The sequence below is a fragment of the Salmo salar genome, chromosome ssa24 (assembly GCF_905237065.1).
Source record: "Salmo salar chromosome ssa24, Ssal_v3.1, whole genome shotgun sequence".
In the NCBI taxonomy this organism is placed as follows: domain Eukaryota; kingdom Metazoa; phylum Chordata; class Actinopteri; order Salmoniformes; family Salmonidae; genus Salmo; species Salmo salar.
The window spans coordinates 18,715,001-18,727,303 of record NC_059465.1 but is presented as its reverse complement, the minus strand read 5'-3'; the positions used below and the strand labels follow the sequence as shown (position 1 = coordinate 18,727,303).

At 50.2% G+C, this 12,303-nt stretch overlaps 1 protein-coding gene across 3 annotated transcripts in view; it reads right to left on the bottom strand.

Annotated features, from left to right (window-relative positions):
* Positions 1–12,303, bottom strand: part of LOC106585320 (tetratricopeptide repeat protein 28) — a 442,041-nt gene that overhangs the window by 5,956 nt on the left and 423,782 nt on the right. For all 3 annotated transcript variants that reach the window (XM_045706963.1, XM_045706964.1, XM_045706965.1), the window contains 8 exons: positions 12,123–12,252; positions 11,535–11,753; positions 9,382–9,541; positions 6,805–6,945; positions 1,614–1,758; positions 1,298–1,477; positions 628–1,163; positions 143–390 (listed from right to left, as the gene is read on the bottom strand). In XM_045706963.1, the coding sequence (XP_045562919.1) occupies positions 143–390; positions 628–1,163; positions 1,298–1,477; positions 1,614–1,758; positions 6,805–6,945; positions 9,382–9,541; positions 11,535–11,753; positions 12,123–12,252 (1,759 nt within the window). The remainder of the gene's footprint in view (positions 1–142; positions 391–627; positions 1,164–1,297; positions 1,478–1,613; positions 1,759–6,804; positions 6,946–9,381; positions 9,542–11,534; positions 11,754–12,122; positions 12,253–12,303) is intronic.

Below are 12,303 nucleotides of genomic sequence, written 5' to 3'. Positions count from 1 at the left end.
AGGAAGGAGAGGAAGAGAGAGATACAGACGGTGAGAGTCCAGTTGGGTGAACAGAAAGTACTTCTGGGTTAAGTGAGATCTACTCAGTTGGAGGTGAACAAACCAAGCCAATCTGAGTTTCTGGAAGTAGAATGTGTCTAACCTGCCCAGTTGGAGGGGTGGGAGTACTGCTTGCTGCTCTGGACAGTCTTCATGGCGTCTGCGAGGGCAGCGCTGGCCTTGGTCCCGTTGAGCAGAGCGGTGTAGAAGGCATGGACGAACACTTTGGAGGCTGACACAGGAACAGGCCACAGAGACACCAGGACACACTGGGCCCCAGCAGCCAGGAAGGCCCTGGTCAGACCTACCACACCGTCTGCTGTCACCTTACTGCTGGACTCCTGGTATGACCTGTAGATAAGATATACACACACACACCACCAACACATGGTTATGTAAACGTCTATCACAAATACTAGACTACAGCTCTGTCGACTACAGCTTTAACTACCACAGCATAACAAAGTAACTATCAGTGGATAACACAGGGGACATTTTGCAATAGAACCAGGTTCCCGCCTCTCCAGCCCCACTTGAACTAATCTGTTTCCCACATTAGGCAAGCCGCCCCTCTTCTGGCCCACTCACCCCAGCACCACCAGTTTGACAGGCAGCCTCAGGTCCAGTATGTCAGCAGCGGTGAGCAGGAACTCCTGCAGGGGAGGGCTGTCACAGATACTCTCCGCGTCGCTCCCATCATCCTGCAGGTGCAGGCTCTCTGGGATGGTGTAGCTGCTCCCAAACGAGCCCTTCCTGCCCCTGCCTCCGCTGCCTCTCCTCCCTCCCCCTGCCCCTCTCCCTCCAGTCCCCGCCCCTGCCCCGCCGGGTACGCTCTCTGGGTTGGGTGTGAGCACCAAGGCGGCCAGCTTCCATGAGATGTGGGTAGCGAAGTGGGCACACTCGGCCTGGGTGAGGGCACTCATCACCCTCTCCTTGGTGGCAGAGGATCCAGCCAGGGGCTGGCAGCCCAGCAGCTCAGACACCATGAGGGCCTCCTCCTCGGCAGAGGGCATGGGCCCCCACAGCCAGCGGTCCATCACAGACGACGGCAGACGAGGGTTCCCCACCACCGCCGCCATGGACACGCCCCCGCAGGAAGCCGGCCCCGCCCGCCGAGAATGACTCTGAGGACACATTGAGAGAGGCCGATGATGTCAATGATAGAATGTAACAGGAGCTTGAGAGTCTTACTAACAGCAACTAAAGAAAATATGTCATTCAAATAAAAGCCATTGTGTCATTTGACTAGGATGTTGACCTTGGAGATGGTCCCCATGCCCCGGATGGAGGGCACAGCGATGAGGCTGAAGCGTTCATACAGGTACTCATTAGAGGAGCTGCCCTTCAGCAGGGCGAAGGGGATGAGGTACAACTCCCCCTCCAACACCAACACCAGCTGTCTGTGTCTACCCACGGGACCACTGGAGTGCATCAGGCCCTGGACAGGGAGAGATTAGTATTAATATTATAATTACTATAGTATAAACACTTCCTCTTCCCCTTTCTCTGCCCCCCCCCCTCCTTTCAAATACACACACGCCACGCACAAACTGGTCATGGGGACATATGCTCACCCCTTCCATGGGTGCGATGAGCAGGTCGTAGAGGGCACGGAGAGGAGGTTTGCTGAGGGTGCTGGGTCGGCGGGGCAGAGAGGAGCAGCCATCTTTGGCTGGGGACATTGTGTTACTGAACAGGCTGGTCATACTCTGGCAGCTCCTGCAAAACACACAAACACATAGTTCTCATTTCATAAAGAACAGCACTCTAAACTGTTTGAATAGAGAATTGGTTATTACGGCTATTCACACTGGCACATACGGCATAGCGGTGTTAGGCAGCTGACCAGGCACACGCGCGCACACACACACAGTACTGGTAATGGTCTTTCTGGTTGAGGAACTGTGCCTAGAGCCAGCCTGCCGCAGAGTGCTGCATCAGAAGTCCCCCCCTGGTGAGATGCAGCAGAGTCAGCCACAGCAGCAGTTCCTGTGGGCAATATATTAATGGCACAACACTGTACTGCAGCATGGCATGGAGGGAGTGATACTGCACAGCGCATTGACTCCGGATGTTCTGTCTCTCTTCCTGATTCTGCCCTTCATAATGCTCTCTCAGACCTGGACTAGAGAGTCCACTTCAGATCCCCTTCACATTCTAAGTCTCAATGGAAGAATGCACAGTTTTATTTTCTGTTCTGAGACAACAATTATAATCATTTGTGCTTTTGAGACAATATACATGTCCACTAGATGGCGATGTGGGTCTGTAGCACTGTGAACGGGAGTGTAGCATGAGACCTCTGACCCCTGATAGACTCACTGCTGGAGAGGGAGAGAAAGTGACACCTCTCCTGCTTAGGCGAGGTGAGCTGTGTGATGAAGAGAGAGTGATGGCTCCCTGCTTAGGCGAGGTGAGCTGTGTGATGAAGAGAGAGTGATGGCTCCCTGCTTAGGCGAGGTGAGCTGTGTGATGAAGAGAGAGTGATGGCTCCCTGCTTAGGCGAGGTGAGCTGTGTGATGAAGAGAGAGTGATGGCTCCCTGCTTAGGCGAGGTGAGCTGTGTGATGAAGAGAGAGTGATGGCTCCCTGCTTAGGCGAGGTGAACTGTGTGATGAAGAGAGAGTGATGGCTCCCTGCTTAGGCGAGGTGAGCTGTGTGATGAAGAGAGAGTGATGGCTCCCTGCTTAGGCGAGGTGAGCTGTGTGATGGAGGGAGAGTGATGGCTCCTTGCTTAGGCGAGGTGAACTGTGTGATGAAGAGAGAGTGATGGCTCCCTGCTTAGGCGAGGTGAGCTGTGTGATGAAAGAGAGTGATGGCTCCCTGCTTAGGCGAGGTGAGCTGTGTGATGAAGAGAGAGTGATGGCTCCCTGCTTAGGCGAGGTGAGCTGTGTGATAAAGACAGTGATGGCTCCCTGCTTAGGCGAGGTGAGCTGTGTGATGAAGAGAGAGTGATGGCTCCCTGCTTAGGCGAGGTGAGCTGTGTGATGAAGAGAGAGTGATGGCTCCCTGCTTAGGCGAGGTGAGCTGTGTGATGAAGAGAGAGTGATGGCTCCCTGCTTAGGCGAGGTGAGCTGTGTGATGAAGAGAGAGTGATGGCTCCTTGCTTAGGCGAGGTGAGCTGTGTGATGAAGAGAGAGTGATGGCTCCCTGCTTAGGCGAGGTGAGCTGTGTGATGAAGAGAGAGTGATGGCTCCCTGCTTAGGCGAGGTGAGCTGTGTGATGAAGAGAGAGTGATGGCTCCCTGCTTAGGCGAGGTGAGCTGTGTGATGAAAGAGAGTGATGGCTCCCTGCTTAGGCGAGGTGAGCTGTGTGATGAAGAGAGAGTGATGGCTCCCTGCTTAGGCGAGGTGAGCTGTGTGATGAAGAGAGAGTGATGGCTCCCTGCTTAGGCGAGGTGAGCTGTGTGATGAAGAGAGAGTGATGGCTCCCTGCTTAGGCGAGGTGAGCTGTGTGATGAAGAGAGAGTGATGGCTCCCTGCTTAGGCGAGGTGAGCTGTGTGATAAAGACAGTGATGGCTCCCTGCTTAGGCGAGGTGAGCTGTGTGATGAAGAGAGAGTGATGGCTCCCTGCTTAGGCGAGGTGAGCTGTGTGATGAAGAGAGAGTGATGGCTCCCTGCTTAGGCGAGGTGAGCTGTGTGATGAAGAGAGAGTGATGGCTCCCTGCTTAGGCGAGGTGAGCTGTGTGATGAAGAGAGAGTGATGGCTCCCTGCTTAGGCGAGGTGAGCTGTGTGATGAAGAGAGAGTGATGGCTCCCTGCTTAGGCGAGGTGAGCTGTGTGATGGAGGGAGAGTGATGGCTCCTTGCTTAGGCGAGGTGAACTGTGTGATGAAGAGAGAGTGATGGCTCCTTGCTTAGGCGAGGTGAGCTGTGTGATGAAGAGAGAGTGATGGCTCCCTGCTTAGGCGAGGTGAGCTGTGTGATGAAGAGAGAGTGATGGCTCCCTGCTTAGGCGAGGTGAGCTGTGTGATGAAGAGACAGTGATGGCTCCCTGCTTAGGCGAGGTGAGCTGTGTGATAAGAGAGAGTGATGGCTCCCTGCTTAGGCGAGGTGAGCTGTGTGATGAAGAGAGAGTGATGGCTCCCTGCTTAGGCGAGGTGAGCTGTGTGATGAAGAGAGAGTGATGGCTCCCTGCTTAGGCGAGGTGAGCTGTGTGATGAAGAGAGAGTGATGGCTCCCTGCTTAGGCGAGGTGAGCTGTGTGATGAAGAGAGAGTGATGGCTCCCTGCTTAGGCGAGGTGAACTGTGTGATGAAGAGAGAGTGATGGCTCCCTGCTTAGGCGAGGTGAGCTGTGTGATGAAGAGAGAGTGATGGCTCCCTGCTTAGGTGAGGTGAGCTGTGTGATGAAGAGAGAGTGATGGCTCCCTGCTCAGGCGAGGTGAGCTGTGTGCCACTGGTACGCTGAGCTGAGAGCTGTGGTAATGGCCGCCGTGGACCTATAAGCCTTCCACTTTGTTTACACACAGCTAGGCCTAAGTTCAACAGCGCACACTGCTACTGCTATCCATCTGCTGTAACAGCCAGTCCCCCCCCGAGCCCCTCCATCCTGCCCTCCTGGTACCCCCAAGCACCTGGCTCTCCTCCAACCCCCTAGCACGCTCCAGTCTCTTTCTCCTAGGCCCTGGAACAGGCCACCGAGGGAAAGCCAACAGACGTTTGTTAGCCTAACAGGAGGAGTGTGAGAGGAAATGAGGGTCAAGTGAAGAAAAGGTGCAGAGGGTTAAAAAAGAGGTTTGACCAAGAGAAAGGGGAATGGTGAGAAGAAAAGGTGCAGAGGGATAAAAAAGAGAGGTTTGACCAAGAGAAAGGGGAATGGTGAGAAGAAAAGGTGCAGAGGGATAAAAAAGAGAGGTTTGACCAAGAGAAAGGGGAATGGTGAGAAGAAAAGGTGCAGAGGGATAAAAAGAGAGGTTTGACCAAGAGAAAGGGGAATGGTGAGAAGAAAAGGTGCAGAGGGATAAAAAAGAGAGGTTTGACCAAGAGAAAGGGGAATGGTGAGAAGAAAAGGTGCAGAGGGATAAAAAAGAGAGGTTTGACCAAGAGAAAGGGGAATGGTGAGAAGAAAAGGTGAGACGCAGAAGGCTAGGAGGTTAAGGTCTGTTCAGTGGCTCTTTTATCTGGGAGCAGGTTGAATGGAACGCATGTCAATAAGAGAGACAGACAGGAAGAGACAGTTGGACAAAGGTGGATATGTCCACTACCAACTCTTCACTAGGATCCAACTCTCTCAGTTGATTCAGTCATCTAATTCTATTGCACCAAACAAGCCGATAGACATCTAGAGAGGCTATCCTGACGTTCCTGTCTGTGTGTTTATACGTTTACTGAGCTCTTCTCCTTAACCTCTATACAAGGCCTAGGAACATCTGAGAGAAGAGCTCTGTTAGTCCTTAGAAAGTGAGATTACAGATGAGGTCATCTCTCATGGACAGATGTAACATAACTGGTATCGTAGCGTCTGTCAACATACTGTGGGATGAGACAACTATTTCAGCTCCTCGTTCTAGTATCTTTTCTGACCCCAGAAACTTAATCAAGCATTTGACGCAATTACGCAAGATTTTAATTCTGGGTTTCCAAGATTAAAGATGAGGTGACTTTTAACCTATCAAATTAACTAGCGCCTGTGTGTATATATATATATATATATATATATATATATATATATTCACTTTAGTAGCTCTCTCTAAAGATAGATGAGGTCAAAGATAATGTCAGACATTTAGACTATACAATCATACCGTCACGCTCAAAATCCCTGTCTTTTACCTTGTTCTTCATTCCATTGTTGATATATCATTTTTTTTGTAATGTTTTTTTTTTCTTCTAATAAAATCTATTCTCTGAATTAAAAGTCATTGAGGCAATAATGTTGCTCTCTCACGTCAACAGTTTTCAACTCCGACAGCAAAGGGCCATGTTGATGAGGACTAAAATAAGAGAGAGAGACCTTGAAAGGCACATTTTATAATATCAAAACCCCAAAATGTATGACTTGAAATGACAATGAGCCTTTATTCATTTTCCTCTGCTTTAGTGAGATTGACGAGTCGCTCTTAAGGGGCTTCATGATTCAGATAGTTTTTGGGGCCCAAAATAATGAGCGGATTATTACTGGCAACCCATTAAAGAGGCTTAATGAGCATGAAGACTCAATTACAGCTGGAATTACCCTCTCATCAAAGAGGAGCTCAACTGGAGACGAGGACAGAGAAATATGACCCAGACGCACACACGCACGCACGCACGCACACACACACACACACGCTTAAAAACACACACACACACACTTAAACACACGGACACATCGCCAATCAGTACAGTGTAAACACATGCATTGAATGACAAAGTGATACTAACACAGACACACTCAGTCAAGTGTATGTACCATCATTAAATCACACACACACACACAAATATGTACAACTGGGCTCCAAAAACAGACTCACACTGGCATACAGTTCATGGGCACACACATAAACACACACTCCTAATAGTCTAATGAAGGCAGAGAGCTGATACGGGCTTTTCCAGCTCTGCCCTACTCAGCCAGTTTAATGAAGAGGATTCACATGCCTCTGCGATGGCTAAATAAAGGAGAAAACACTATTTTCTCAGAAAGCGAATTATTCAAATGAATTCCCCTACCAAGCCAGATTCTCTCCCTCATCAGATAGCTTTGTTATTATGGAAATGTGGGGGAATTGGAGACGAACGATAAAGGCAAACTGGAGGCCAGTGTCTCACACAGTGTCTGTCTCACCTGTTGAAGAGGTTGTTTCTGGACACCATGCGGAGGAAGCCAGTGGGGTCAGTCACAGAGTTGAGTTTGTTGTTGAGCTCTTCAAACTGCTGGTCCAACAGGTCCCCTGCCTCACTCTCTGTCTCACTGCTGGAACAACCCCTGAGAGAGAGAGAGAGAGAGAGAGAGAGAGAGAGAGAGAGAGAGAGAGAGAGAGAGAGAGAGAGAGAGAGAGAGAGAGAGAGAGGGAGGGAGGGGTCGAAGAAGAAGGAGTGAGAGGGGGAGAGATAGCGGTAGAGGGGGGGATTATACCATTAGACATACAGACTGCATGCACACGCACACTCTTATTCACACACACACACCCGTCCAGCCCAGTTTCCCAGGTGTGGTCCAGGAAGCGCCCTAACAGGAAGCAGAATTAAATCCTCTTCTCATATGCTGCTAATGCTGATCCAGCCAGCACCTAGCAGGGAGTCTGTTCTGTTCTTCCATCCTCTACCCCCTCTGTATCTACACCCCTCCTCTCCCCATACACACCATCCCTGCCCCCCTCTTTTACCCCCACATCTCATCCAAACTCCCTTTCATCTTCCTCTGTCAGCTCACTGCTCACAACGGTACCAAGTTTAACCATGGGAACGGTTTCTCTCATCTAAAATCTCTCCCTCTCTCTTTCTCTCTCCAGTAATCCATATATTTGCTGTAGCCTTTCTCTGAGATCCCTTCCCATGAGGTCCCTCTGTCCACATCTGACTAACACAGAGCGGCTGCACTCACACGCGTGTTAGCAGGTGGGAGAGGTACATACTTTCAGGTCAGACGGTATGGGGAGATGGGAAGTGGGGAAAGACACTCTATGGTTGAGTGGATTTATTGATGAGGACTGAGGAGACACAGTCTTCCCAAATATGGATGCTGCCCTTTTCTCTCTCTCTGTTTCTCTCTCCCTCCCGCTATCTTCCCCTCACACTCCCCTCCCCTTCTCCGTATCCCTCTCTTTATCCTCTGTGGAGAGTGAATGGGGCGGTAAGTGGTGCCATATTGTGGCCAGCCAGGCGTAGTGGCATGTGTGCTGCTTCCCATTGGAGCGGTAAATGACTCAGTAATGGGGCAGGAGGGCATGGCAGGCCGGTGGGGGTGGAGGTTGGCAGTGGGCACACAGGCTGGCCACTATGGGCTAATTCCTCATTTGAGAAACATGTGCCCTCATGCAAAATGTAGGTTAATGATAGGGAACATTTGTGTGGAAGTTCAATGACGCGAGTAGTCCCCTGAAGTAAACCTGTAGTTTGATTGCTCAATTAATTAATTTGTCATTAACTGTTCTTTTGTCAGTCACTTCATATTCTAACAAGTCTCCTCCCATCCCTGTATCTCACTCCATCCAATTCCCCCTGTATCTCACTCCATCCATGTCCCCCTGTATCTCACTCCATCCATGTCCCCCTGTATCTCACTCTATCCAAGTCCCCCTGTATCTCACTCTATCCAAGTCCCCCTGTATCTCACTCCATCCATGTCCCCCTGTATCTCACTCCATCCATGTCCCCCTGTATCTCACTCCATTCATGTCCCCCTGTATCTCACTCCATTCATGTCCCCCTGTATCTCACTCCATCCATGTCCCCCTGTATCTCACTCCATCCATGTCCCCCTGTATCTCACTCCATCCATGTCCCCCTGTATCTCACTCCATCCATGTCCCCTGTATCTCACTCCATCCATGTCCCCCTGTATCTCACTCCATCCATGTCCCCCTGTATCTCACTCCATCCATGTCCCCCTGTATCTCACTCCATCCATTTCCCCCTGTATCTCACTCCATTCATGTCCCCCTGTATCTCACTCCATTCATTTCCCCCTGTATCTCACTCCATCCATGTCCCCCTGTATCTCACTCCATCCATGTCCCCCTGTATCTCACTCCATCCATGTCCCCCTGTATCTCACTCCATCCATGTCCCCCTGTATCTCACTCCATCCATTTCCCCCTGTATCTCACTCCATTCATGTCCCCCTGTATCTCACTCCATTCATTTCCCCCTGTATCTCACTCCATCCATTTCCCCCTGTATCTCACTCCATCCATGTCCCCCTGTATCTCACTCCATTCATTTCCCCCTGTATCTCACTCCATTCATGTCCCCCTGTATCTCACTCCATTCATTTCCCCCTGTATCGCTGCCTTCCTCCTTTCTTCAGCTCCATCTTCTTCCTCTCCTTGGCCCTCTGTAAGCCGTCTACTGTGTTTGCCTGTCTCCCAGGCCCAGACAGTATTTGTTAAGTGAGTTCAGTGGGCATCCAGAGGTCCATTATTCTGTCTCATTGGTTGTCAGTGGGGGCAGAGAGCAGTTGTTTTTTTAGACAGGTAGTGGGGTCCTGTCATCACACCCCCTACAGGGGCACAATGACTCCCTGAGACAGCATACAGAAAAGCACACTAGTCTTCTACGAGCATCAGTCTCCACCCTATAGAATGGTATATTTATTCTGGGCTCTGTGTGTGTGTGTGTGTGTGTGTGTGTGTGTGTGTGTGTGTGTGTGTGTGTGTGTGTGTGTGTGTGTGTGTGTGTGTGTGTGTGTGTGTGTTGTTACCTGCTGTAGTAGGACTCTACTCCCAGGGCCTCCCGAGCACTGGCAATGTGCTGCTCCAAAGATGAGCCGCTGGCCACACCCCCTCCCCCACCCTCATGGAGGTCTGGCCCGCCCTCTGGCACGCCCTCTCCCAGGTACACCTCATGGAACTTCAGGATGCCTGGGAGAGAGAGAATGAGAGAAGGACAACAAGCTCAACATATTGGTCACATCACATTACGTCATGATGCACACAGCACTGTTGGACTTATTACACTACAATGAAAGTGTAATAAAAACTGTTGACTTCACTTTAAAACAGCCCAACAAACATGTTAACAATAAGAGACCATATGGAGAGATTTCACTCTGAAAACTAAGTTACGCTACACGTACGATCTGCACATCTGCAGAGCAAAATGAATAAAACAAATAATGTTCAATAAAATATAAGAGTGGCTGCCTGTGCCATCTGCTCCGTGCCATGGGGGCTGAGATGTTGGGGGAGAAGGGAGGGAGGAAGGGGGACTACCACAGCACTGGTGGTGGTAGATACTGAGTGTGGGGGTTGAGTTTGGCTTTGAATGTGTTCAGATCTGTGATTTGGCAGACAGGCTGCTCACCAGTTAAATGATTAGAGGAGGCCCTTTACTGACTAAGGGTTGTTTTACCCAGACCCTGTTCAGTGTGTATGCCAGCACTATACGACTGAATGCCCGGGAGAGACTGGGACAGAGCAGAAGGCTAATTACAGGACTGGTAGCCTCTCTTAGCCTCAGGCAAAAGGCAGCTCTTTCAACCTTTCATTCCCCTCTGCAGAATTACACCCATCTATATGACTTCTGTTAGGGGGGGTCAGACACCCAGCTTTCATTCCCCTCCTCAGAATTACACCCATCTATATGACTTCTGTTAGGGGTCAGACACCCAGCTTTCATTCCCCTCCTCAGAATTACACCCATCTATATGACTTCTGTTAGGGGGGTCAGACACCCAGCTTTCATTCCCCTCCTCAGAATTACACCCATCTATATGACTTCTGTTAGGGGGGTCAGACACCCAGCTTTCATTCCCCTCCTCAGAATTACACCCATCTATATGACTTCTGTTAGGGGGGGTCAGACACCCAGCTTTCATTCCCCTCCTCAGAATTACACCCATCTATATGACTTCTGTTAGGGGGGTCAGACACCCAGCTTTCATTCCCACTTTGTTGAGTAGGGCTAAAAGAGAGGCAAGGACTAGCAGTCTCCATGGCAGGAAGATCTGTCAGTCAGGCCAGAGCTGTCACTGGGCTTCACAGCCTCCTCTATTATCTTTGGTGCGAGAGCGAGAGAGAGAGAGAGAGAGAGAGAGAGAGAGAGAGAGAGAGAGAGAGAGAGAGAGAGAGAGAGAGAGAGAGAAGAGAGCTAAACAAAGCACAATCATGATGAGAAAAAGAGAGAGAGAGAGAGAAAGAGAGGCTATGAAGTCTCACTACTCAATACTAAAGAGAGCGAGAGAGAAAGAGAGAGAGAGAGAAAGAGGCTACTCAATAGTAGAGAGAAAGAGAGAGAAAGAGAGAGAGAAAGAGAGAGAGAGAGAGAAAGAGAGGCTACTCAATAGTAGAGAGAAAGAGAGAGAAAGAGAGAGAGAGAGAGAGAGAGAGAGAGAAAGAGAGGCTACTCAATACTAAAGACAGCACAAACTAATGCACAAAGCTTGTTTGTGTGAGATTGTGTGTGTACGCACAGGAGTATGTGTGTGTGTTTCCCTGTTGACTTGTTTGTGCGGATGTTGATTGTGCAAGTGCTCTTTGGCTTTGTCACTCTCGGTTACCATGGTTCATTGGCAGGTGCCCTGGGGGGTGAGAGGCCAGGCGGGGTGGCACTGCCAGCAGTGGAGTGGCAGGTGGCGCTGCCGCCGCCTGTTAAAGAGGGCTTTCTTACCCTCGCCCGCCTCTGAACACAAGCCATGCCTTCCAGGACTCTCAGCTAAACAAAGCACAATCATGATGAAATTCACTGTTGGAGTGAGTGTGTATGTGTGTGTTTTGTGTCTGTATAATGTGTCGTTTAATGTGGCATAATAGTTTGTACAGATTTATAGTCCCTTTACCCTTATAGCTCATTGTATCAGCACACAGAGGAACTGAGTTAGTTGACCTACGCCTCCCTCTCCCTCTCAGGTCTTACCTGCTCCTGGAGCCAGCAGCCAGCTGTACAGGTACCCAGCAGCCATGGAGAAGTAGAGCACCAGGGCCCTCTGGCTGTTCACCGTGTCCAGGATGTGCTCCACTGTGACTGGGGTGTAGGGGTCTGAGTCCTGCTGGCCTGTCTGCCTCTCCACCAGCAGGTCAGCAAAGGCCCGCGTCCGACCCCGCTCTGCCACCGCCAACGCCTCGTCATGGTGGCCTGGCCGGAAGATGGTCAATATTGTATTTTTTTCAGTTTCTTTTTTTAATTGAACCTTTATTTAACTAGGCAAGTCAGTTACCCCAGCCAAACCCTAACCCAGACGACGCTGGGCCAATTGTGCGCCGCCCTATAGGACTCCCAATCACGGCCGGTTGTGATACAACCTGGAATCAAACCAGGGTCTGTAGTGACGCCTCTAGCACTGAGATGCAGTGCCTTAGACCGCCGTGCCACTCGGGAGCCCCAGTTCATTATGGAGTGGTGGATTTATTTTTACAGAAGACACAAATAAAGATGGAAATAGAGCAGAAGAGCAATCAAAAAGAGAGGTGAGCAATGGACAAAGAGAGTGTAAAGTGTGAGAACCTAGGCTGACGAGGACCCTCTGGAGTGCCTGATAGGAGGAAGTCTGCAGATCAAACAGAGACAGTTTGTAGTCGGTGCTGTGCTGGGCCTCGTGACGAATGGTCTCAAACAGTGCAGACGCTCGGTAGAGCTGTAGGACAAATAACACAACCACACAGAAAAACATCAGATACATCCATAT